Source organism: Electrophorus electricus, chromosome 10 (genome assembly GCF_013358815.1).
Source record: "Electrophorus electricus isolate fEleEle1 chromosome 10, fEleEle1.pri, whole genome shotgun sequence".
NCBI lineage: Eukaryota > Metazoa > Chordata > Actinopteri > Gymnotiformes > Gymnotidae > Electrophorus > Electrophorus electricus.
Genome location: NC_049544.1, coordinates 3,336,785 through 3,362,500, shown reverse-complemented (window position 1 = coordinate 3,362,500; position 25,716 = coordinate 3,336,785). Strand labels below are relative to the sequence as shown.

The window sequence follows — 25,716 nt, the reverse complement described above, 5'->3', positions numbered from 1 at the left end:
AAAATGTTGTGGCAAACAGAATATAGAGCCAGCCCTGATATAAATCATCACTGGACCATTCCTTCAAAGTATAATGTTTGTACAGGGGCTTTAACTAACTAGGATTGTCTCTTTTCTCAGCTCTTTGTATAGCCACAGGAGGATCTGAGATGTTTTATGAGAAAAGGGGAGAAACTGTGATCCTGAACTGTGGTGATGCTGCCGCAAACAGGGATATAGAATGGAAACACAAAGACAGCCTCATTATGAGCGTTACTGGCAAAACTGGAAGAAGTATCAGAGGTTTCTAGCATAATCTTTATAACTTCTTGTTTGCTGTGACATCAACCTTTTGTCATTAATGCCAAGTAGCAAAGGATGTATATCACATGTTAAGTGAAAGTTCTGCATGAAAGTTCTAATGCTAACCCTGCCCGCATGATTCAAATGGTCTCATTCTAAAGGGAGTGCGTCCGTCCTTTCAAAGTCAAAATTGAATCAACAAAACCTGCACATCACCTCACTGGAGCCTGATTGCGCCGGACTGTACAGCTGTACTGGATATAACAGCGAAGGCAGCAAAATCATCACACAACACACACTGAGCATTGTGTCAGGTGAGAGAAAAGGAAACGATCTGATGACAGGATAGAAAGAAATAGAGGGGTGAGGCCAATGAGCAATGGGCGCCTTAGAGCTGAATGCTTATGTCCAGCGTTTTATTGTTTTAAAGTGACTTTTGACCCTGTACAATCAGTCAGAGCCAGTGTAAAGTGGAAGTAACCGGAACTGCATATTTCCTTCTGTATGACAGTTCAGATTTCCAGATTTCCTTCCTATTCTCTCTCCCAGTCACTGAAAGCGCTGAAGCTGTGCTCCAGTCAACGTTAACCCTGAAGTGTGACATTACTGGGGACTCAACAGCACAAGTTCAGTGGCAGAGTCCAAAAAACCATTCAAAGTTTGAAACTGGAAAAGAAATTACTGTGAAATCTGTGAGCTTGAAAGATGCTGGCGAGTGGGTTTGTCAGATCAAAGGTGAAGATGGGAAGGAGAGAAAGAAGATACACGTAAACGTCGCTGTTGTTGGTTCGTTTCTTATGCGTTTTCATAGTTTTTCATATTATATATGGATATGCTGTGTGTCTTCCTGTGTTTTCTATGATGTATGTACGCCAATATCCATGTACTATGTTTTCTCTACTGCTCTTATTTTGATATCATTTGCTTATATTGTTCGCCCTTTTTAAAGTAGTGTTATTTCTGTTTTCTAAGCAAGGCATGTTTTTGAACTGTTTATCTCATTATAACTGAACAAAAACAATAATCAAAACAAACTTTATTTTGAAATGAATGAATGATTTAAACATGCTGTTCTGCCACCAGGTCCTCTGGAGTCCTCTAAGGAACTTACAGTTGGTCTAGGGGCCAGTGCAGTGCTGCCATGTTTTCTGTCAAGACCAAGCCGCTTGCGTATAGTAGGAGGTGGTTGGACGCGAGATTCCCTCAATAACTCCCTTCTCACCTTAGCCAGAGAGAAAGACCTTCACTGGACTATCACCAAAGATAAAATGTCTAGGTTCACATTCCCAACTCATCAGCTCAGCACAAACTTTAGTGTGAAACTGACAAATGTGAGAACCAATAATGGTTTGTTTGCTTTACTGTTGATTTGCAATTATAAAATGTTTTCATTCCATATTTTTCAGCTGTGCTCTAGTGACATGTGTTACCCCTGTCTGGTCTCTCTGCTTCTCCCTCAGGTACAGTCTGCTGATGCTGGTGTGTATGTGTGCACTCTGATGTTTGAGGGTAAAGAAAAACTAAAGGCTAACTTGAGACTGAAGGTTGAGGGAGAAGCAGTAAGCAGTAAGCACAACTAGTACCTTCTGACCTCTGCCCCTAACTGACTATGAGTCTCCAACAATATACAGTAGCTCCAAATACATTAAATTTTGTCTAACAGTGTTCTGTGTGTGTGTGTGTTTGCGTGTTTGTGTGTGTGTGTGCGTGTGTGTGTTGACTTTATCTCCTATTACTATCCTTCCCATGGCAATTCAACAAGGATCCAGCAAAACATTTTGGGAGATCTCTGTATTGGGGTTGAAACTGTATGCCTGGGTTGCCATAGCAGCAGGATCTGTCATTCTGATCATCCTATTTGTCGTCATCATGTTTTTTTATCGCAGGAATAAGCGAATGAGGGTAAGGAAAAGGGGGAAAGTGAATCCTAAAGACAGAGTGAATGAGAGAGAGAAAGAAAGAAAAAGAAAGGCTCATGAAATATTTTTTCTTCCTCAGAGGAAGGTGAGAAAATTAAAATCTATGCGGGAGCCTCTTACATCTAGGAATTACTGCCAATGTAATAGGTAGGCTACTACTTCCTCATTGTTATTTAATAAATGTATGTATATATGTAAGTATGTATAAATGTATTTATTTGCAGGTACAAATGTATTTACCATTGAAAAGCAATGTGTTTACATGTTTTGTTTTAAAAGCATTGTTAACAAACACATTTCACCTTAATTATTTAGGCATTAAGCTTATACTATATTATTTTATATTGTATTATTACTATATTTATTTGTTACTTTGGGTAGCTTGAATCATTGTTCTGTTTTCTCTGCAAAGGACTGAAAGACCTCATGCAGGCAAGCGAGAGAAGCCAGCCCCTCTTCCCAGGACAGACTACTATCCTTTTGACACTTGACATGTGAGGGGGTCAGAGAATGGAGGAACATATATATGTGTTTTTAGAGTCACTGTGAAAACAGGTTGATGAGCAAATTCTTCTTTCTGTGACTAATCTTTAATAGGTTAGGCACAACATGATAGCAGCAATAATATATGTGCACTTATTGCTAGAGAGCTATGCCAAATTAGGTAAATCTTTAAAATCTTTTTATTTGTAAATACTTTTTTTTCTGAAAATGTATAAACCAATGACAAAATATAGATTTGCATCAGCTTACACATTTTAGGAAAATTTACAGCATTTTATGGTTGTATTGAATAAAAATATTTAGCCTTACTTTATTCAGCAAAAACAAAAAATTATATGGTACTGACTGATGTAATGAATATTTCCCAGTTTATTCTTTTCTACAAATTAAAATTAAACCATTAAAATAGTGTTTTGTGTGTGCATGTGCACGTTCTGTGTTTCTCCATGTTTGCACCAGCTTGAATTAACATCATCTTGCACAGCTGCAGATAGGGAATGTTAAAGCCACACAGGTGTCCATATACTCTCATGTACAACTGATTAAAACAGTATGAACATGGATTTGTGTGCAGCAAGCAAACATGGGGTACAAGACTGCATGGAGTAGAGGTGAAAAAGTCACCTTATCAAGTCTGAATTCAAATGAACCAAATAACTTAAGATGACTCTAACTGTATACTCCATGTTCTATAATACTACATATACACTGCCTGGCCAAAAAAAAGATCACACACTCTAATACTTCGTTGGACCGCCTTTAGCTTTGATTACGGCACGCATTCACTGTGGCATTGTTTCACAAGCTGCTGCAATGTCACAACATTTATTTCTGTCCAGAGTTACATTGATTTTTCCCCCAAGATCTTGTATTGATGATGGGAGATTTGGACCACTGCGCAAAGTCTTCTCCAGCACTTCCCAAAGATTCTCAATGAGGTTCAGGTCTGGACTTTGTGGTGGCCAATCCATCTGTGAAAATGATGTCTCATGCTCCCTTTCACAACTTGAGCCCGATGAATCCTGGCATTGTCATCTTGGAATATGCCAGTGCCACCAGGGAAGAACAAATCCATTGATGGAATAATCTGGTCATTCGGTATATTCAGGTAGTCAGCTGACCTGTTTCTTTGGGCACATAACATTGCTGAACCTAGACCTGACCAACTGCAGCATCCCCAGATCATAGCACTGCCCCCACAGGCTTGTACGGCAGGCACTAGGCATGATGGGTGCATCACTTCGGCTGCCTCTCTTCTCACCCTGACGCGCCCATCACTCTGGAACAGGGTCAATCTGGACATATCAGAGACCAAGTCACCTTCTTCCATTACTCCACAGCCCAATCTTTATCCTCCCTAGCAAATTGAAGCCGTTTTTGTGGGTTATCCTCACTAACGTGGTTTTTTAAAGGCTTCACAGCTGTTTAGTCCCAATCCCTTGAGTTCCCTTCGCATTGTGCATGTGGAAATGCTCTTATTTTCACTATTAAACATATCCCTGAGTTCTACTGTTGTTTTTCTACGATTTGATTTCACCACACATTTAAGTGATCGCCGATCATGATCATTCAAATTTTTTTTCCAACCACATTCCTTCCTCGAAGATGATGTTTCCCCACTATCCTTCCACTTTTTAATAATGCGTTGGACAGTTCTTAACCCAATTTTAGTAGTTTCAGCAATCTCCTTAGATGTTTTCTCTGCTTGATGCATGCTAATAATTTGACCCTTCTGAAACAGATTAACATCTAACGTCTTTCAACATGGTTGTTTAACAAATTATAAGCTACTCACTGCATCAGTTAGGGTTAAATAACTTGCCAGCTGAAACATAATCACCATGCAGTAATTATCCAATGGGAGGCTCTTACCTATATACTTAGTTAAATCCAGGTGGTGACCTTTTTTTTTGGCTAGGCAGTGTAATACACAGTGTAATGTAGTACACATAACATGTGAATGCATGAGCATGCTTGTCTTATCTCTATATAATAGTGTCATGATTCTGGGTGGGGGTTTATGTGTGTAGAATTTAGTATCTATTTTATTGTGTGTATTTTGTGAACTGCAGTTACACTGGGCATATAGCTGAGCATACTGAAGGTGACCTGAGTGTGATAATGGCTTACAGTGAGAGAAAAACACTGTATGGAGGATAGAGAAGCTGACATGTTCTACAAAGAGTGCTGTCTAAGAGAGTAAGGTTAACCTCTAAAAACTACAGGCTTGTTTAACTATTACTAATAAAGCATGCTTTTTGCTTTTTTTTTTTTTTTTTAACAAATAAGGGTTATTTAGTAACTGCGCTAAAACTAATATGAGAGATATGCAGGAGTGAGAAATAAGAGTCTGGACCCAATAGCAGGTCTTTAAAGTGTAAGGGGTTAAAGTGCTAGGGTGGTCTGTGGGGGTGGAGACTTTGATAGAAAAGTGTAAAATAAGGTAAAATAAGCATAGACCCATACAGTAGAGAGGTAGCGAGGGAAAGGAGTGACTGTTTCCTGTGTGAGCTGCAGTGTGAGTTAGAGGATGTTAATGTGAGCGTAGGTCACTGAATCTCTACAGAAGGTATCACCCTGTCTCCTTAGCACAGTGAGTACCACTTTATATTGGACAATGTTCCTCATCACAATTTATATCCACTTGGTTTTGGATCAAAGTTTTAATTAATTTTCATGCTTTTGTTTTGCTGCTAATCCAAAACAATTGGTGATAAAGGAAGAGATCTCTGTCAGTTAGACTCAGAGCCTGGATTGCATCTTTTTGACTTTTTAAAGTTACTATTATGAGTTGCTGTTGTATTTGAGGTGTAGTGATGCTGCCTGTATTACTACACAAATAGATACATGATAGCATATATAGAATCTTGTGTTCGGTTCTAGTGGCAAATATAAAGGGCTTTATTCAGAATAAGAAAATAAAAACAATAATGCTCAGTTATTCAAGGGGTATTACAAATACATGTAATTATGTCTAGGTAGTATTTATTTTAAGATATGTCATACAACATCATCATTTTGTATAGCATGCAGGCCTCAAAATGGTCAGTAGAATATAAACAGGCACCATTCTGCTGAGAAAAGGATTCTTGTATACATTAATAATCCACTCTGATTCAGTCCTGGAATGTAATATGTGTATATGTATTAGTCGTGACAGAAATCTATGAGTTGACAATGGTATTCTATAATGAAAATCTATAAATTGACAGTTGTATTTTATAATGAAAATCACTTTAGGTCCTCTACATTTTAGGAGGATCCCACTGGATCAAGTCAATTCATTGTTAATTTCAATAAAATGAAAATATTATTTGCATACAGTTATATATACACACACACACACACACACACACACACACACACACACACACACACACACACATACATACATACAACTTACAGTGTAGTGATAACTGTAAGAGACATGTAGAGAATAATAACATCTGTTTATCCACAGATTACACTGAACCAATTTTAATACCTGTTAATATCGCCATCTCAATTAAGTTTCTTCAGTATGTTCCACACGAGGGAAGCTGGGATGTGATTTGGCATTTCATGGTTCAATAATCAACCAAACCATCTATTCTTCAACTTGATTATGATGACCACGGAATTACAGTTTTTATGAATCTACTCTTTCTACTTTATTAGTGACTTTTGTGAAATAGGGGTCTTTTATGTTGTAAAAACATAAAATGTACATGGTGTCTGTAATCATGTAATCTTAGTGCTACTAATCTAATGATCTTAGTGTTAGTAATCATGTACATATCTTTGTGTTAATTATTAGGTAATGCTAAGTAATAGAATATTTACTAAAACAAAATATGTAATTACAAAAATTCTGAATATTTAATGTATTACGGAATAATTACATAAATGTAATACATGTCCTTTAATATGTTTCGTTGAAGGCAGTGTAGCAATGTTCACCTACAAACAACACTCCCATCACGCAGTTTAAGATATCTACTTCTTTGTAGGACTTTCACTGTTGAATTACATTGTTCAGATGTATAGAAACCTCTCAGCACCATAAAACTAAGACTTGGCTAAATTCCGCCTAGACCCTCCTTAGTCCATCGGTTGCCAGTGTTTTGATGTTGAGTATTGATTGTTAAGTATGAAATGCAGTTGAATTGACTAAAAGATTTCTGGGGCAACTCACACGTCATTTGAAATAGGATGACATTATTGAAAATAAGTCATTTTTTTAAACACATTGTCTAAATCTGGTTTTCAATTAATCAACCAAATGTCTAGCTAATATCTATGGTACATTTAAATTGCAAGTCAAGTGACATTATTCCCTTAAACAAATATTGTTTATGAGTAAATTTAAATGCAAAATAAACTGTGTACGCTGTACATATAGTATAACTCACTATGCTGAGACTATGGAGTCCAGAGTGTCCTTGTTTTGCAAATAGTTGAGGAAAGATGGTGCTATTTTGCCCAGAGGTTTTGCACATTTGTGTGTATATACCATAGTCAGGAAGTTTAGAGTACTGAATTGGTAGCCTTGATACTGAAAGCAAGACCATGATGCCATTGACCTAAAGGAGAAAGATGATAAGCCTCTTATTACTTTTTATTGTTTCAAATTCTGGACTAAAGCCCAAGCTATTGAAGTGGCATAGCTCTTAGGAAATTCTAGCCTAAAAAGTTAAATGTTGCTTCCTTTAATGTGGGGCACATGAAAAAAAAAAGTATGAAAAATGTACTAATATGCATGCATGTGTTGTTTGCTTAACTCACCGCAGCCAAAAACTAGACGTGAATGTATCTGAATGTTTTTACATGGGGTTTAAACAGTAAATGTCCTTTTACATGTCGGCTTATTTTTAAAAAGTGTTATGATTGATGCTGATGGTTAGAATCCCAAATACGCATTATAGCCTATACTTAACAGGCAATTAGAGTAATACCGAAGGATCTTTATGTAAATTACAGAGTATAAAGTGTGCAGCACATTGGCCTACAGTAGTATAATTTTAAAACTAACTATGCAAGTTTCTACCTATATTTATAATCGATTTATATATAGTTCAGTGAGAAACCAACAAAATATCTGCAATGTCTGCCAAAAGGCACAGCAACAGCATGTAAGCACGTTTATAATGGCCTAACATACTCTGTGTATTTTTTATAGGTGTATTTAGGAGATATAAAGACCTCAAGTATATTATAGCGAGTAGAGATATATATTAATAAGTCACAGCAACTGTGCATTGTGACATTTTGACAATCACAGAGCAAGATGTGAGTGCTAAAAATGGAACAGAAGTTTAATGAAAATAGTGCAAAAAACAAAGTTGATCAAAGAGCGTAGTGATGTGTTGCCAAGAAAAATTTTAAAAAATCAAATTTATTTCTATAGCGCTGTTTACAACAGATGTTGTCACAAAGCACAGTACAAGAGTAGTCCATCTGTCAGGAAGTAGGCTTATCAAATGGTCCACAAGCACGAATGTGAAGCACTGGAAGGATACACCTTTGGGACGTAAGAACATCAGGAGAAAATGAGAGACAGGTGAAAGGAATGATTAATAATCAGGTGATTGCAATCGTATGAGTGAATGTGGATGACAATTGGTGGATGGTTGGCTGATTGGTGACTGATGTGTGACTTACTTAGAGAAACCAAGAGCATACATTAATTTATACTGCAATAACTAGAAAGTATAATATAAGCATGTGTAATTGTTTGTAATTTTCTTTTGCTTTTTGTAAACTAAATGGTGTAATTAGTGTAACAGTGATGTGGTTACATATGTGTAACAAGTTGAACCTTCATTCATTTACTATAGTACTCAAGCATAATTGAAAAGCACAGCAGGAGCGAAACATTATCATCAGTTTTGTAACTGACATTTCCTTACCTGTTCTGCACACATATACAAACAATTTTCATAGTGAGACTAGGATTCCCTCTTTCACAAAGTGTGTCATAGACACATTTCTTTCCCTTTCACTCCAGCAGTATCCCACACACACACCACACATTTTATTTAGGTGTGTACCTACACCTTCATGTATTTTTTTCCTGACTTTCAGAAAAGGCCACTTACATGCGAAGATAAGAGCTGGAATGGAAAGCAATAAGATAAAGTCAGACTTGTGCGGTTAGTGGGCCTATAGCACAAAGCCTCGGTGCTCATAGATTAACAGGCCACAGCAGGTCTGAAAGCTTCCATCATCGAGCTGAAGGGAGAAAGACGCAAGCATGGTCACAAGCATCATTCACTAGCTGGAGTTTCTTCAGCCGAAGCCTTTACTGTGCTTGATTTTTGTCCCACAACCTCACAAATGATTTCTGATCTATTTGTCTCTGAAGAAATACTTTGAACGTAAAACATTTGTGGATTACTGTGCCCAAATTCTTGATTGTAAGGTAAAATATGATATAATATAATATAGATCACAGCAGCACTCAATTTTGACTAGGATATTCTCAAACCGTTATGGATTATTTTACTTGTACGCTTTTATATGATGCTTAGTACAGTTTATGTTATCGAGGCCCAACAATTAATCCTGCTTGATTTTAAGATGTGAAATTCTAACTGTTAAATGCAGTATTTTTTTTTGTAGATAAAATATGGTCTTGGTGCTCCCATTTTTCATTCTATAAGAAAGTAACATTTTTGTTTCATCTGTGAAAAGGTCATTACTGAACTCATTAAGATCATTCATGCACCTTTTGGCACAGGTGAAATTAGCATCTATGTTCTTTCTACCCAATAATATCATTATCAATTAGGCACTCCCTCGTGAGATTAGTGTTTTCTGCAGCTGGAGTGATGAATTCTGATTTCATCTGATTTTGGGGGTTTTGGTGCTTCATGACTTGCTGATTATTGGAGAGATTTTGATAGAATGGTCACAGCTGCAAGGGTACACATGTCTAATATTGTTTCCAATTGGTCCAGAAGACAAATTAGAAGAGTTTGGTGGAGAATCAGATACTTTAGTTTCTTTGACCTTTCTGTAATCCTGTAAGGTATTCTGATAAACTGAAAGACTTGAACTGTTTGCATTCTGCTGAGCTTTAGATTCATCGGAGAACCGCATGTGTGAGGTTTCCCTGCATCGTAGAAGAGCATGTGTACAATTTTCATCCTTCCAGATTGGTTTTGCTGTAATGGGGAACGAGTTATAAGAATGCAAATTGGCAATGACTAAACTGGGAAGAAATAGTATAAAATTTAAAATTTTAAGATAATTATATGGAGAATGACTGGATGGAATCAGACTCAACTGCTTACTGAGGTACAGCAATGGTCTATCTTGCACCTTGAATACATTTATCTCCTGCTTCAAAAGCACTTATTTAATTGCTCCTGATGACTGTATGCCCATCAGGAGTTCTGTTGCATGCTAAAAACTGACAGCTGCTTATAACTTTGAAGTCTTGAAAGTCAAGCTAATGCCTTCGGTCTAGTGTAAAGAAGCTATTCCTCAGCAGCCCATTGTCAATTCTGTTGAGCTATCTGCAATGTGTGTAGTATTTGCAGTTTCACTACTCTCCGGCCAAATGGTATACAACTCCAAGTAAGATGGATACCTTTGTGATTGCCGGTGCAACTAAGAAACTAGAATCGCCGAAGCAAAGTGTTAGGGCTATTCTTGGAATGCTCAGAGAGAAATCAGAGAGAATCTCTTTGCAAAGTTCTTACAGGCCTGAGAACAGCACAAATAATTTGATAACTAAACTGAGGTGAATCATGGCTAAAACAGGGGAAAAGCAATGTACAGTGTGTAGTTAAGGCGTTGAGGACAACTGTGATATGGAGTGATTGGGGGGGGGGGGGGGATTTGGGCTACTTCAGTGCTTTAACCAAGCTGCATTCTAATGTGTAATGGATCTTCTTGTGGATAATATCAAATAATATCAGATTCCAAGAAAGATCTCTCTAAACTACAGAACATAACCAGTGACATTACATCAATAATTTGCAAACATCACGCATTGCTTGGGCTAAATTTATGTTCAGGTATTTAGCCACTGGGTCCTAAATATTGTTTGTTTTAATGCATCTGACTTACAAGGCTGCTAAGAACTGAGGCAAATGATCCCCAGCATTACATAAAAAGTTTAAACCGGTTTAATAGACACAGTGATTCAAACAATTCAAAAGCTGTGGGAGATGAACACTGTGTTCTACTTGTCTTTTGTTCTTCTGCTTTTGTCTTGATCTCTCACTGGTTTAAAGCTTTCTGGGATGTGTATACAGTTTTTTGTTTCTTTCATGAGAGTGTATCTTACATAATAATCCTTACCTTAGACATAATACAGTAGCCTTAACACTATCAGGTTCATATTGAAAGCAGTGCTGTAACTATATAGTCTTTTTATAATTGAAAGAGATTTGTAATGGAAGATACACACTTACACAATCATGGAAACTAATGTCACATAGCTGAGATTGCTTATTTCCATTGACATTTCACGGTATTTACGTTTTAAGCCTACAGGATTTACATCACTGAGTGGAACTGAGTTAAAATTGAAGAACCACAAATATCATAGATAAAAACACAAGGAGCACTTCACTAGAATTTGCACTAAGAATAGTTTCTGCCAAAGAACTGTAAATGCTGTCTGTAATGCTTGTGTCTGTCTGTAACTGTCTGTAAATGCTTGTGTCTTAAGAACATTTTTGCTCAATCTGTGGCTGTCTGTTAGGGCATTTAGAGGTATTTTCTAGGCTAGTTCAGTCATATGCAGGGACTGAATAAGTAAATTGTGGGAGTTTCTCACAAAAAAAAAAAACCACCCATGTATGAGGGATCCCCTTACTGAGGCAGACTACTGGCTAAACAGTCATTGCTAAAACAAGCTAGGGTCACATGAAGGAGATAGGTGGTAAAGAGTGGGTGATGACTGTTCTCTCTCACATGTGCCTGTTGAGCTAATTTTAGTATTCAGAGAATTTACCTGGAGTTCTAAACAAAATGACTGACATAGCAAGTATTATTATTAAAATTAGTGTTTTACTTAAACATATGCAATTGTTCCACTTAATTTTTATATCTCTCTTCTGGGAGATGACTAAATGAAAAAAAGATCAAAAAAAGCTTTTAAAAAAAGTCTCAAAAAATCGTTACCTACTCCCTCATCCCTTCCTCTGCATCTTTCACTGTTTCAGTAATGGTTGTGTTTTCTCTCTGTACGCCCTCTCAGTCTACGTGACTAATGAGGGATCCCTCACAAATGGGTCTCTCCTCTCAAAACAACCCCTGTGACACATCCCACAATGATGAATCAGACGTTCATTCCGCAGTTCCCCCAAGAAATTGTTTTCTGGCTGGAAACCTTTTAGACTCAATCTATATTTTATTATACGCAGCATTTCAATAGTTTACATATGAGTGCTGAAGTAGGTGTGAAAAGTGTGAGGAAGACTTCACCCTCTCGAAGATGAACTGCGCGAGGCAGGAAGAGAGAATGAAGAGTGAAACCTCAGAGAAGAGTGAAGAGTGAAACCTCAGAGACAGATGTGAGACAGGAGACATGTTTGTTTTGACCTTCATGTGGTTCCCCTGAGCAAACCATCTATGTCCTACAGAAGCACATTGCTCCTCTAATGTTGCCTGCATTTCTCTCACTCTATCCACCTGTCTGTATTCCTGCGTATCTATGCACAAGTTGCCCAGGCTAGCACTTGTAGTGCTGGGTGACTATAGTGACACATTTGATCAAAAATGTGGACCAAATGATCTCTTGTTGTTCGTTATAATTACATTGTGTTTAGCAGACACAATGTAATTATAATGAACAACAAGAGATTATTACATTTGCTAAACACAATATAATTCTAAGAAATATAGTTCAGTGGTTAAGCCACTTGACTTGTAAGTGGTTCAAGTCCTGCAACTGCCAAGCTGCTATTGTTAGGCCCCTGAGCAAAACCCTTAACTTCAAGTTGTACTCAGTCATAATTGTAAGTTACTTTGGATAAAAGCATGAGCTAAATTCCATAGAAGAAAAAAAAAGACATTTGCAATACTAATATCATGTAATTTGATTTTTGGACACCAGAAGTCATAAATAGCATAATGTACATTAAAAATAAGTAAACCTTTGCCTTATTATTCTCATGCTGGGAAAGACAAGTTTTATTTGGAACTTGAAAATAAAAACTAAAATAGCAAAGTTTTCCTCTGTCAGATCTTTCTGTTCCTTATTTCCTGAACTTTCTGTTCATTATTCTTGAAAGTGGATTTGAGAACAACGCTTGACTGTACTGGAAGTGAGCTATTTATTTTTTCGTTTTAAAAGCTATATATTTTCTAAATTATGATGTTAGTCTTGAAGCTAGAATAGCTTCAAAATATTTAAAGCATTCATGCAAATGTTGCGAGTTAAAGGCCAGACATTTCACATTCATCTACCAAGACCTGCTGCAGCAGCCTAGCCATTTAAATTCGTTCCAAACAGTTTTTCCCCAGTAATATTATTCAATCTTCTGATTATTTCAGATTACACTATCATAGTTCATATTACATATGGGTAACAACCTGATTTGAAATTTTAGGAATGCACATTTTAAAATCATATTTTGTGACAAAGTCTAAAATGGAGAAGCAGACAAATACTATGAAGCAGGCAAGTGTAATGAAATAATAGAATTATTTCAAGGATATAACCAGTGTGAAAACAGATGTGGGTGCCTATGCTAGTCACAACCTTATTTATTTATTCTCTATTTGCCAAGAGTTTTGGCTCCCAAACAGTTACATCATTATTTTCTTAAACTCTTGATGGCAGTGATAACTGCAGTATGTGGTATGTCCATGCACTATTATACTGGCCAATAGTCTCATAATCAAGAGTAAGGAAATAATTAAAGCAAAAATTCCTGATGCAGAACTTTCTGTTTCTTATTCCTGAAAGTGCATTTGAGAACAAAGTTTGACAGTAGTTTCATTGTGCTTAAAAATTCATTGATATTATACAGGTTTGACATGACTTGTACAAACATGAGAAGAATCAAATGTACATTTGATGTAACAAATACAAATGTACAAACATATAGAAACAAAAAATATTCAGACAAATTTTAATACATGACCACATGTAGCTTTGTATTTGACATTGCTTGAAATTCTTTCAAGTATTTGATTAATTTGCACTTATGCATTTGTTTATTTAAAGGAATGAAAGCTCAGATTCAGGGTTTTATTTTAAATGTGATCGAAATTACAGTGCGTTACAAAGATACGCAGGGACACAGAATTAAACGTGCTTTATTGCCCCATTTATGCACCTTTAACACCATGAATGGTTATGGAAATGAACAAAATTATGACAGGTAATTGATGCTTCCAGAACAACAAAAAAAGCCCAACTACTAACAATAAGATATGACGGATTTGAAATGCCATATCTGTATCATTTTCATCAAACACAAATTCCTACAGTTTTATATTACAATGAGAACAGTCGGAGGGCAATTAAGTAGTTATTATGTGCTATACACTATACCGACGGTTACAGTTCCGTGTGTAAAGAATCAAACTGTGATGGTTGGTAAAGAAAAATAGCTACTGCATAAATTTAAAAAAAATACCAAAAAGAAAATTATAAGCCACAGCCACGAAGACACAGATACTAAAAATGTGCTCATTCTTATTGTTGCAATTTAAGTTATTTGCATGCAGTTGAGCTTTAGATGTTGCCAGGGATTACCAGTGACATTACTGTGCGTACATTATTTTATTAAAACCCAGCACTGACCTGATGGTCTAATTGTTTTAATTGTTATGGACACCAACCTAATCAAAAAAACATAAGTAAATTATTATATGCATTGACAATCTCATTTATGGGAGAATGATCTGTAATTTATATGCATGGTCATCATTAATCATCACCATCATTCTGTTTCTTCAATCAATCAAAAAGGAAAGATCGGATATTATTCATTCCTGATCGTCTTAACCAATAACTTCACATTTCCTTTTCGTTATTAGGCCAATGAGCTGCAAGGGAGGGGTCAATTGACTTTACAACAGAACTTTCAGCCTGCAAGACGACATATCCAGAGAGGTCGTTTGAAGAGAAGCAACAACCTTCCGACAATCAAGCACTGAGTATCCAATCACTGGTACAGTCTTTTTTATAGCTTAAGTGTATAATGGAATTATACATATATATTTGTTTTATAGTAGAAATATGTATTACATTTACAATAGTACCACATCATATGTATAATGAACTTTATATTAGCTTGTTTTGCATATGCATGAATTATGAATTTGGTGACGGAGTTGTTAAGAGAGTTTGTAAGTTCAACGTGAAGCACATTACAGTTACATTTTTAGGTTTATTGAGTTTATTGACAAGATAGATACAACTGCCCTATAACTTCTACAAATTGCCTCAGTAAGATCACTCTGGCAGAAAGGAATGGACATGTATCCATGTAGCTGATTCTGATAACTCGCAATCTGGTCTGCACTGGATCGTAAACATGAAATAATCTTAAGAAAACTTGATCGTTTAACCATAAATTTATTTTTAGTGGAAAAGATGTGTGTCCTTCAGCATAATGACTATGTAGCAAACAATGACAATAAAATGACATTATTTTAGTAGGTCATTCTAATAATTTGTATACACCACTAAATTATTTGAACCTGATTAAGCATAAAATACTATTTTTATTCATTTGTTTTTTTTTAGTCTTATTTCACTTTATATCTTCAATCTTGTGACTATAAGCAGGTTAATGTGATGAACTGAATTGGGCTTTGAAACAGTGCAAGTGTGGAATATTAATGTTCAATTACTCAAATATTCACATAAAAAACTGTTATTGCCTGCCTGGTAAGTATCATGTCTAAGAATCATGTCAGTGTATGTTTAAATTTTTTGAGGGCAAAGTAACTTAGAAATGTACATATACACCCTCAGTCAAATTTTCCCGTTTTTCCTCCTGCATCTGAGTTTGCTGTTTAACCTCCACTCTGACCACAGCCCTGATCATCTGTCTTTCTGGGTTAACTCCTCAGGTGCAGCCTCTGCTCTCTCTATCTCTGCATCTATCCTTTCTTCTCTGCAGCTTCTTTATTCTTCATGTTTTTGTTTCTCTGCCTTTGTTGTATAAAAGAACTCAGTTAACACCTGATTAGCTGCTGTTCTTTTCTGAAATGAACAGAATCTATTGCATGTTTACAATCAGAATATTTTAAACAATGTTCTCTTTAAACAATGTTCTCTTCCCCTAATCACACAGTAGGCATGTCAAAAGACACTCTGAAAGCTATACTTATGCATACGAAGCCCACTATCCCATATATTTGAACTACTGGTCACAGCCTCAACAAGTTCGGAAGAGAAAGCTAAGTTGTTTTCTGCGCTGCTTGACAATGCAGACATATTAACTGAGTAAATGGAGAAGCTTCCCATCTTTTTAAGCACACATTCAACTGCAGCCAAGTCAAAAGTCTGAAAGAAAAAGTATAGATAAATGATGAATAATAGCATTTATAATATATAGTCATTTAAATAAGTAGTATTTTGATAGTGTTACTGAAAATGTTCCAGGTAGCATATTACATTTAGAATTTGACATAACATTAAACTACTCTTCTTAAAGTACCATATTTTATCTCTTCAAGGTTTTGAATCATTTACAATTATTAAAATCTACATAATTTTAACAGCGTCAACTGAATTAACCCAGTGAAAACAACCCGTCACTGAAAATCTCTCTTGAAATATAGATGCTTTATTATTTTGCGAGACCATTTATGTACTCTGTGGTTTGTAGCACAGAGTGCATTACTTGATCTCAAAGCCAGCTACAGCGAGTGAAGGTGATTTCATTGGACTTCAAACATGGGATAACATGAGAAAAGCGAGAGCACTTAAACACACCCCGAGCCATTCAAATTCAAGTATATGAACTTGGCCCTGCTGAACATGAATGTAAATAAATATAAATGTAAATATGCTTGTCACACTCTAGAATGCTTAGCAGACATGACCATTAAAGATACCAAGAAAATACAAACCTTCACCATTTTTTGAATTTCATCAACTTTGAATTTGAAGACCTTTGAATTTGAATTATTCAAATAAGCTTAGACTTATACTATTGCTGAGGAATGTTTTTTTTCCATCAGGCTCAGCATTTAAAAAGCATGCATAATTACTATTTTTATTCACTGAGCACATATTTCACATCAATTGTTTCAATAGCTGAGAGCCTTAATTTCTAAACAACCAATACCATGTCCTGCATATAAAATAACATCAACTGGAGTTTGCAGAGGGCATCTCATGGCCATGAAAATCCGATTTATTAAAAATAACAACAATAACACTATTAAAATAAGATATTTATCTCCAAACCTTATACAAATTTTGCAAAGTAGGATATTTCAGACTGACAGGTCCCACACAGACAAAACTGACAGAGATTTGCACAAATCTCACACACACATAAAAAAGTTCTCTACAGACACATAACTATCATGTATACCACACTCCCTACTTAGCCTGCCACTAACGGTGCTGTGTGGTGGTTTTCTTCTCTGCTCACAAGCGTGGAGAGATCCGTCTTTCGTGGAACAGGGGAGGAAGATAGGGTTGTGTGGGAGGGTAGAGGGGGTGAGGAGGTTGAGAAGACAGGGAGAAGAGTCTACTCCTGCCACAATCTCAGCGCCCCAACGCCGCACCGCTCACTTTCTTTCACTCTTCCTGCCTCTCTTTGATGTACCACCCTGACGCCCCCTTTCTCTGTGCCTGCTCCCCATGGCCCACCACAGTTTGCTCTCTTCATCTCTCTTCCCTCCCAGCTTTCTCCCCTAAATCTCATTGAAAATCAGAGTCTCCACAAGCCCCCTCTTTCCGCCTCACTCCACATGTCCCGTGGAGCCACTTTATTCCGTAAAATAATCAATGGTCTGTGCACTCGTAACCATACGGATTTGCTTGTGTCTCTTCCCAGGTTGTTCCTCAAATTCTTTCTCTGTGGTTGGGAGAAAGAATGCTCTTCTCATTGGCATTGCTGCTCCTGCTAGTGCTGCCAATCTCAGCAGAAGGTATGAGAATCAGAATCACTCCACTATTAAGGAAGAGCATTATCACTGTATATGTACACAACAAATATTTACATCTGTCCATTGGATTTCTTCAGAATGTATAAGAATAAAAACTAAACAGCAGCAGTTATATTAACACTGGAAAAAGTGTAAACTAGAACAAAAAAAAAATCCACAAAAGACGAGAACACTGATCTCTGTTTTTGTTATGAATCAGTGAGTTAGTGAGGCAGATTCTGGTAGCAGATCAAATGAAGAGGGGAAAAAAGTACTAACTAAAAATGTATCTTCTTATATGTATAAGTGCATCATGAACATATATAGATCAACGTTAATCATTACATGAACATATATAGATCAACGTTAATCATTACATGAACATATATAGATCAATGTTAATCATTACATGAACATATATAGATCAACGTTAATCATTACATGAACATATATAGATAAATGGTAATCATAATATAAACATATATAGATCAACGTTAATCATAACATGAACATATAATGATCAACGTTAATCATTACATGAACATATATAGATCAACGTTAATCATTACATGAACATATATAGATCAACGTTAATCATTACATGAACATATATAGATCAACGGTAATCATAATATAAACATATATAGATCAACGTTAATCATAACATGAACATATAATGATCAACGTTAATCATTACATGAACACATATAGATCAACGTTAATCATTACATGAACATATAATGATCAATGTTAGTCATTACAAGTTTAGGATATGAGGAAGACATGAAGACTAATATGTTTCCACCTTGACACAAAACTTCACATTTGGTTCTTAATGCACTCAGCTAAAAGGTACTGCATAGAATTGTAGATTTGTGACTGAACATAGGATTTATACCAAATGAGTCCTGACTGTTTCTTTTGAAACCTTGCTTATTATACTTAAATGCCTCTACAGTACATACATATACATATATATTTGTTGCACAAGCTAAAGAAGCAAATGAAAGCCTTATTTTTTCTTGTGATAATTCCTTTTTATGTCTCTCCCTCTCACACATTACCAAAGAACCGGAGGTGATTTTTGCACAGGTGGGAGGCTCTGTAACACTTCCCAGGAAAGCATGGAGCTCAAAAACCGAACTATATGTCCACTGGTACTTTGGTACTGATGAGCAGCCATTGATACTGAGGACCCCTCATATTCCTCTCAAAAAAGGTTGAGTAAAACAAGCATTCTGTGTTTCTTCTTCTTCTTCTTCTTCTTCTTCTTCTTCTTCTTCTTCTTCTTCTTATTATTATTACAGATAATATTCTAACCATTACAATTATTTTTATCTTCAGGATCACAAAAGTATTGGCAGGACAGACTGTCTTTCTCCTCAGACCTTTCTCTTTTTATTTCACCCGTTTTGGACAATGACTTTGGACTCTTCAGATGTCAACAGCATGAATACTTAACCATCAAGGAGACCAAGTACCAACTGTACCGTGGTGAGCACCAAGTGAAAATGCCAAGCACTGAGTGTAACGGACATAGCAATTGATATGTGATAGAAAAACAATAACAACAAGGAAGTGAGAAACACTCACGGTAGTGTGTGTAAAGAAAGGAAGAGCAGTCAGAAATCTGAATGCATCACATGCCTCCTGGTGCCCTATAACATCACAGCAGAGCATACGAGTATGTTGTTGTTTGTCACTACTGGGGCCTTTGTGTGGTCACTGTTGCATATTAAAATAGCTTCTTTACTTATGTGAGTTTTTGAACTTGGGCTGCATCTAAAAGCTACGCAAGACGTATGCTTTCTGTAATGTGGATTGTGGGAAAGCCACTGTAGCGCTGCTAAAACGCTGCTCTTCCCCTTCTCTTTCCCAGTGATAGTACCCACTATGGTGTCTCTGCTTGTGGGTGACGCACTCTCTCTGACCTGCGAAGTGGAACCTAATCCTGTTCACCCCAGTGTAAAATGGCTTCGGCCCCGTGGTTCAAATTATTTCACTAAATCAAGCAAGAATAAACACACAATAAATGTGAGTTCCATCTCTAACAACCACAGTGGAGACTGGATATGTACAGTAGAACATAAAAACCAAATGTTTAATGCCACAACGTCCGTCAAAATCATAGGTAAGTGAGGCAATATATAGACCGTTGGTCATTTTTAATTCTGTATTCCGATTTTGAATCCCTGACAAGTAAAGATCCAGGTGACGGCCCTGCTTGAGGTCCACATACTCCTTATCAATGTGATCTGATCTTATGCATTTACTTATTAAAACCCATCCTTGTCTCTCCATTCTCCAGATCTCTCCCCCTCTCCACCAGACCCCATCTACACCGCTGTCAACTCCTCTCCTCCTTCTATGCCTTGTTCCTTGTCTTCAGACATTTCCTGGCCAGTGTTGAATGGCAGTGGCTTGCAGGGAGGAAGCTGGAGCTTCACCCCACTCAACTCCTCCAGTCTCAGGCCCCTCCTCACGTTAAATCTCAGTTCCCCAGCCTGGAGGGACTCAAATGGTGAGAAGGGCTTTCTTCAGGAGAAGGTGCTGAAAGAGCGTGACCTGGCAGTGAAGAGTTCACAGGTGTCTGTAAAGAACAGGGGGACCTACACGTGCAGCTTGCAGTTTAAGGGTGGCAGAACGTTGAGCAGGAAGGTGCAGCTGGAGGTGCTAGAAGGTGAGTTAGATCAGTCAGGGGACTGACTCATTAAGGTAATGGGGAACTGTTCAGTTACAGTTACAACTGCAAGAAAAACTCTGTAAACCCTGTTAGTTACCCGAGTTTTTGCATGACCTGTGATCTGATCTTTTTCCAACTCTCTAAACAAATACAGACTGCCATATATTTAAAACTGCCATATCTTTATCGAAATATGCACTTTACAGTTAAGGTCATTGATAGAAAAAGCATGTACACTTCTGAGAACATGGTCTCTTTGAAAGAGATATTTTTTATAATCTTCACATTTGCACAGCAGATAAAAATTGGAGCCAGAGACAACTTATCCAAAACAGAGGATCATTTTATCCATTTGTTTAATAAAGATATGGAAGGACATTTATGGCAATCTAAATTTTGTGCTCGTTTCATTATTCATCAGTATATCTTTTTAGACACCTTTAATGCTGCTAATCGGTCAGTCCTGAGGGATTCACAGACTCACAGCTTTAAGTACAAATATTATGGCATTAGGGATTTCTGATTTTAACATATTTTTAACTATACTGGCAGCACATAATGCTAATATGCAAGTTACATGATATAATTGTGTAAATTAAGTAATTTGTGGATTTTTTAAAAATTGTCTAAATTAACTCTCTTTCTTTAGTACGCTCCTCAAATTCCTCAACAAGTGAGGGTAGTACAGTGAACCTGACCTGCACTTTGGGCCAGCCACTGCCTCCTGGTCTAGAAGTGAATTGGATACCCCCAAAAACTGCATCTCGGCTCTTCCTCAAGATCCATCCTGATTCCCTGTCCCTCCCTTCAGTGACCGTCCAAGACAGTGGAGAGTGGAAATGTGAACTAAGGAAGAAAAAAACAGTTCTTACGTCTGCTGTGATGGCTTTGACAATTGGTGAGAAGTGAGATAGATAGAGAGAGAGAGTTACTGAAAGAGGAGGTGTAAACATGTCACTAACGCGCCAGTGTGTTCTGATTTTGCAGAGAAAGCTCCTGTGGATGCTTGGCTGTTTGTGGCCGTCGGTGGTGCTGCTTTCATCTTCGTCTTGGTCCCCGTCCTCATCCTCATCATCATTCATAGACGTAGACAGGTTCATTTTGCTCTGTTAACACAAGTTTATTAATTAAAATATAATATTAATATTCATGTAGGTGCACGGCATTACAGGATCTCATTATTGGTTGTAGAATCTCAATAAATATGCAGGTTTCAGTAATGCGCAGAGCTGTCCATTTCTTTTGTTTCTTTAGTCATAGATAATTCCCACTCATCAGGTAGATTCTCCCCTGTCACACAACAGCAGCCAACCATGGAGGGCATGGGCTGTCACATGCTGCCAATCACATCTTTTCAAGCTGCAGCTCATGCAACAACAGGGGGCAATATGTCACATTCAGAGGATAGCACTATCCACCCCCTTCTGATGGATGAGTTCACAGACACCCATGAATGACCGCTGTTGCTGTGATTGACAGGGGAGAGAGCCAAAAGAATACCAAAGCTGTATGTGGCATCATCAGGGATTGGTAATGAAAGGACAAACACTTTTCCGTTGCACCACTCGGGAGGTCTACCTATTATAATTCTTGATCCTTTCTCTGTTGTCCCAAAAAGGGCATAGCCCACGGTCCTTTCAAATAATCAGAGCAAAGGTGCTACGGTTTCCCCCACCTCTCCCTCTCAGACAAGGAGGTGCGAAGATTTAAGTGATGGCTCTCCAATTGTTCAGTCAACATCTGATCAAATGTCCCCTGTATCCAGCTGAATACAAAGACCTCATTCCATAGTCTTAAATTAAATCACTCTGTGAGACATGCTAATGTTAAAAAGCTACCTACATAAACTGAAGTGACTTTCTTTCACATGGACTAATGTAAGATGACTCAGATATTACTCCCAATGTTGTGTTCCCATACTATTTTTGTTATTTCTAATTCTCTCTCTCTCTCTCTGAAAGAATGTAAAAAAGAGACAACGAAAGGCAAGATTCTGCTGTTGCAAGAAGTGAGTTTTGTGTCTGCCACAGATACACATTTAAACATAATACAACAACAAAAACCCAGTTTGCTCAATATTGCTGTGACTTAGTCCCCAGGCCAAAGGTTTCTACAAGACCTGAGAGAAGCCTCCGTCCATAACTGAGCTGGTCTGCTGTGACACAAATGAAGCTGAACAGGTTGGAATGATACGAAGATTGCTTCTACAAACAAGTTTTTCATTGGGGATTTTGTAAATATCAGCTAAGAGAAGAGACCTTGATCAAAACACGTTGAGAAAGTACATTTGTTAGGAGTTACATCCTTGAGGATATAACTACAAAAACTAAATACAACATAGTTGTACATTTAGTCACAACAGGACTCCTGAAATGCAGGGTGTTAAAACATATTTTTGAAAATACATGCACCACCCTTTTTGCTAAAAACATTTATTAAATAGAAGCACTGCATAATGCTTAGATATTACAGCCCATCTATGTGCAGACACAACTTGTGTTAGTCACACAACCTTTTATTCATAGTCAGTTTGAGACTCAGCATTGACTCTGATACATGTGAAAATACCAGCAACACTGCTGTGCCTGAAAAAAACATTCCAATACAACATCCACTACCATGTCATGGTCCCTGCTGTTTTGAGCATAGTTTGCCACCCAAATAACACTTGGTCAGCAATAGTTATGTGGCCGAAGCTGTCCAGGGAAGAACTGTATAGTTCACAAATTGTGCATGGTAACTCTTTTGCTACAGTCTGTAACTGGACCAAGTAAATGCACATGTAACATAAGACAATTCAAGAATGTGGCCAGTCAGTACAGAAGCAAAAGTAGCTTAGGTGTTTCTAATTAAGTGGGTGGTGAGTATATAATTTTATATGCAGGTAATGAGCCTGTTCATACAACATTTTTTTTTAATTAAGTAAACGGGCCAATGGTTATTTTTTGTATATTTCTCACGCTTACATTTGCACACTATAGAAGTTGTTCTGTGAATTTTTGCTTCTATTTTGTCTGCTCATTGAATAACAATATGCATAAGAAATAAACCTCTTATTTTTACTAGAAACCATGGTTTTAGAACGTATCCCTAGATATTCCAGCATTAAAGTAAGGAACATTTCAAAGCAGTATTCAACAGTGAGATGACAACGAAACCGCTTGATCCAACAGTGTAATATGAAAGCCCTGGGGGGCAAAGTTAAAAAAAAGTGAAGTGTGCTCTGGAGTCAAAGTTCTCCCAAAATATTATTCTAGTTGCCCCAAATGGTTACAATTGTGATTGCGCGCGCGTGTGCATGCTGTTAGCTATTAGTTCCTCTGTGAAAAAAAAGATTGCAACTTACTTTTCCAGGGCGATTTGTGAAAAAGCATTTTCACAGAGGAGCTAATGGCTAAGAGTTAGCATACTATACCCGTTTCGACCACGAAGTTAGGAGTTTTTTTTTAATGTGTTCTAGCTCCCCCACGGAAGCCCTGAATGGTAATGTAAAACTCTGGAGCCAAAAGTTATTTTTTACATTATCCTTAGTGGCAGCTAGAGTAGGGAGAAAAAAAAATACAGGCGAACTTTAACTCCAGAGAACACTTAATTTTTAATTTATTTTTACATTGCCCTTTAGGACTTCCATAGGGGAGCTAGAACACAAATAAATTTGATGGAGAAAAAAAAATCTTGGAGAACTTTGACTACAGAATTTTTTTTTCTTCACTCCAGAGATCAATTAATTTCTTTTTACATTACCCTTCAGGGTTTCTGCCCCTGTTATCTCTGACAGGGGCAGTTGAGCACAATTGGCTGGGATTGCATAAGTAAACGACTATCAAGGAGCCCAGTGTAGCTGGTAACGTCGGAGGATATCTCAGGCTTAAATTAATTTGTTAAGGCAGATGTAAAGTTGAACGGATCTCATAAATATGCTTGTGATGAATACGTCACACACGCATATAATTTGTTCACTGAAGCTTTTTACTGACATCTAGTGGTGTAGCTAGGAATAGACTGTTAAGAAAGACCGGACACATTCTCTCCACCCCCCCCCCCCCCCATGAAACGAAAAATAACTTCACTTTAATTCACTTTAAAAGGTACTTGCTTATAGTATGATCACATATAATTCATACCAAAATTTTCAGAACAATCTCAGCTCACTTCCCAATGAAGTACCATTTGACCTAGAGTATTGCATAAAGAAATATCTCAACATTGCCAAAGTATTCTAAATAATTGTTAAGCAAACTCGGTAACTTTGCATGCTAAAAGTCATAGGCCAAATCCCGTTTCACCCCTTGACCTTACCACTTGGTCCTACTCCTCATTTCTTGCATGTTTATGTCCAAGTGTAGGATCTCCTGATTCTCATTGAGACAGAAGTGTCAGGGTAGGGCGAAGCGTTAAGGCTACTCGGCCCTTCTCAGAAGGAATGGCAAATCACAGCAATATAGATGAAATCCACAATTGTAAATATTCTCTCCTTTAATAGATATAAAAATAATATTATCCTCTGTATTATTTTAGTAAATTTCCATTTCTATGTAAAAAATAATGGTCTTTTTTTTTCATAACAAACATAAAAGGTCATTAGTTTGTCCCTGACTTTCAAAGCAGGTTTCCCTCTTCATGTCAAAATATTCATTTGTGAATGGACATACTTCTGTATCAGGCTTTAGGTCAGTCAGTGATGGGAAAATGGTAAGTTTGATTTTTCTTTTGAGACGAGACACAAGCTCAAAAGGGGAGGTGTGAAGGAAGTCCGTGACAGTCTCTATCCATGGTGCAACTTGTATGATGGCCGACTGCACGTGGCCTGTTGAATCTTTCCACAGCCCCATTAGAAGCAGGGTAATACACAGAGGTTTCAATATGAGAGATGCTGTGTTATACCTAGCTTGCACTCCAGCAGTTTACATTTGTGTAGCAATAGTAATATTTTAATGTGATATTTTAATACCTCTTTTAATGTCATTTTTTCATGAGTACATAAAAAAAAAAAAAGTGCTGGTCACAGGGATATCCCAAGTCTAATATATGATGTAATTTACAACATGCATCCAGTCTCCAGTTGTTCTGAATTAGTTTTCACTGGGCTTTTATCATGATTGGTCAATCTTCTGAGCATGTTTCATGGACTCTTGCCTATAATATTATGAGCGGGATCCTGGTACAATTCCAACATATTTCAATATATATGCCAAATATATTGGCAAGAGTATGATGGTCCAATCTGATTGATTCATTCTTTTACTGCCATGCGACATGTCAGTGGTA

General features: G+C 37.1%; 2 protein-coding genes across 2 annotated transcripts in view; both read left to right on the top strand.

Moving 5' to 3' along the window:
* Positions 1–3,114, top strand: part of LOC113570629 (basement membrane-specific heparan sulfate proteoglycan core protein-like) — a 4,436-nt gene extending 1,322 nt beyond the window's left edge. Inside the window, exons 3-10 of the mRNA XM_026999151.2 lie at positions 121–282; positions 444–596; positions 832–1,068; positions 1,366–1,613; positions 1,743–1,848; positions 2,045–2,184; positions 2,281–2,348; positions 2,614–3,114. Coding sequence (XP_026854952.2) covers positions 121–282; positions 444–596; positions 832–1,068; positions 1,366–1,613; positions 1,743–1,848; positions 2,045–2,184; positions 2,281–2,348; positions 2,614–2,692 — 1,193 coding nt within the window. The 3' untranslated portion in view covers positions 2,693–3,114. The remainder of the gene's footprint in view (positions 1–120; positions 283–443; positions 597–831; positions 1,069–1,365; positions 1,614–1,742; positions 1,849–2,044; positions 2,185–2,280; positions 2,349–2,613) is intronic.
* A 2,129-nt stretch (positions 3,115–5,243) lies between these two features.
* Positions 5,244–24,469, top strand: cd4-1 (CD4-1 molecule). Its single transcript, XM_026999144.2, has 11 exons — positions 5,244–5,298; positions 14,691–14,824; positions 17,675–17,768; positions 18,835–18,984; positions 19,110–19,259; positions 19,645–19,896; positions 20,074–20,445; positions 21,098–21,346; positions 21,436–21,542; positions 22,410–22,456; positions 22,541–24,469. Exons 3-11 carry the CDS (start codon positions 17,714–17,716, stop codon positions 22,569–22,571), a joined length of 1,413 nt encoding a protein of 470 aa, XP_026854945.2. The 5' UTR covers positions 5,244–5,298; positions 14,691–14,824; positions 17,675–17,713; the 3' UTR covers positions 22,572–24,469.
* Positions 24,470–25,716: the final 1,247 nt, after the last annotated feature.

Coding starts and splice junctions, on each gene's coding strand:
- cd4-1 (XM_026999144.2), top strand. CDS start 17,714: ATGCTCTTCTCATTGGCATTGCTGCTCCTGCTAGTGCTGCCAATCTCA. Junction 17,769..18,834: donor GCTGCCAATCTCAGCAGAAG/GTATGAGAATCA, acceptor ACATTACCAAAG/AACCGGAGGTGATTTTTGCA. Junction 19,897..20,073: donor AACGTCCGTCAAAATCATAG/GTAAGTGAGGCA, acceptor TCCATTCTCCAG/ATCTCTCCCCCTCTCCACCA.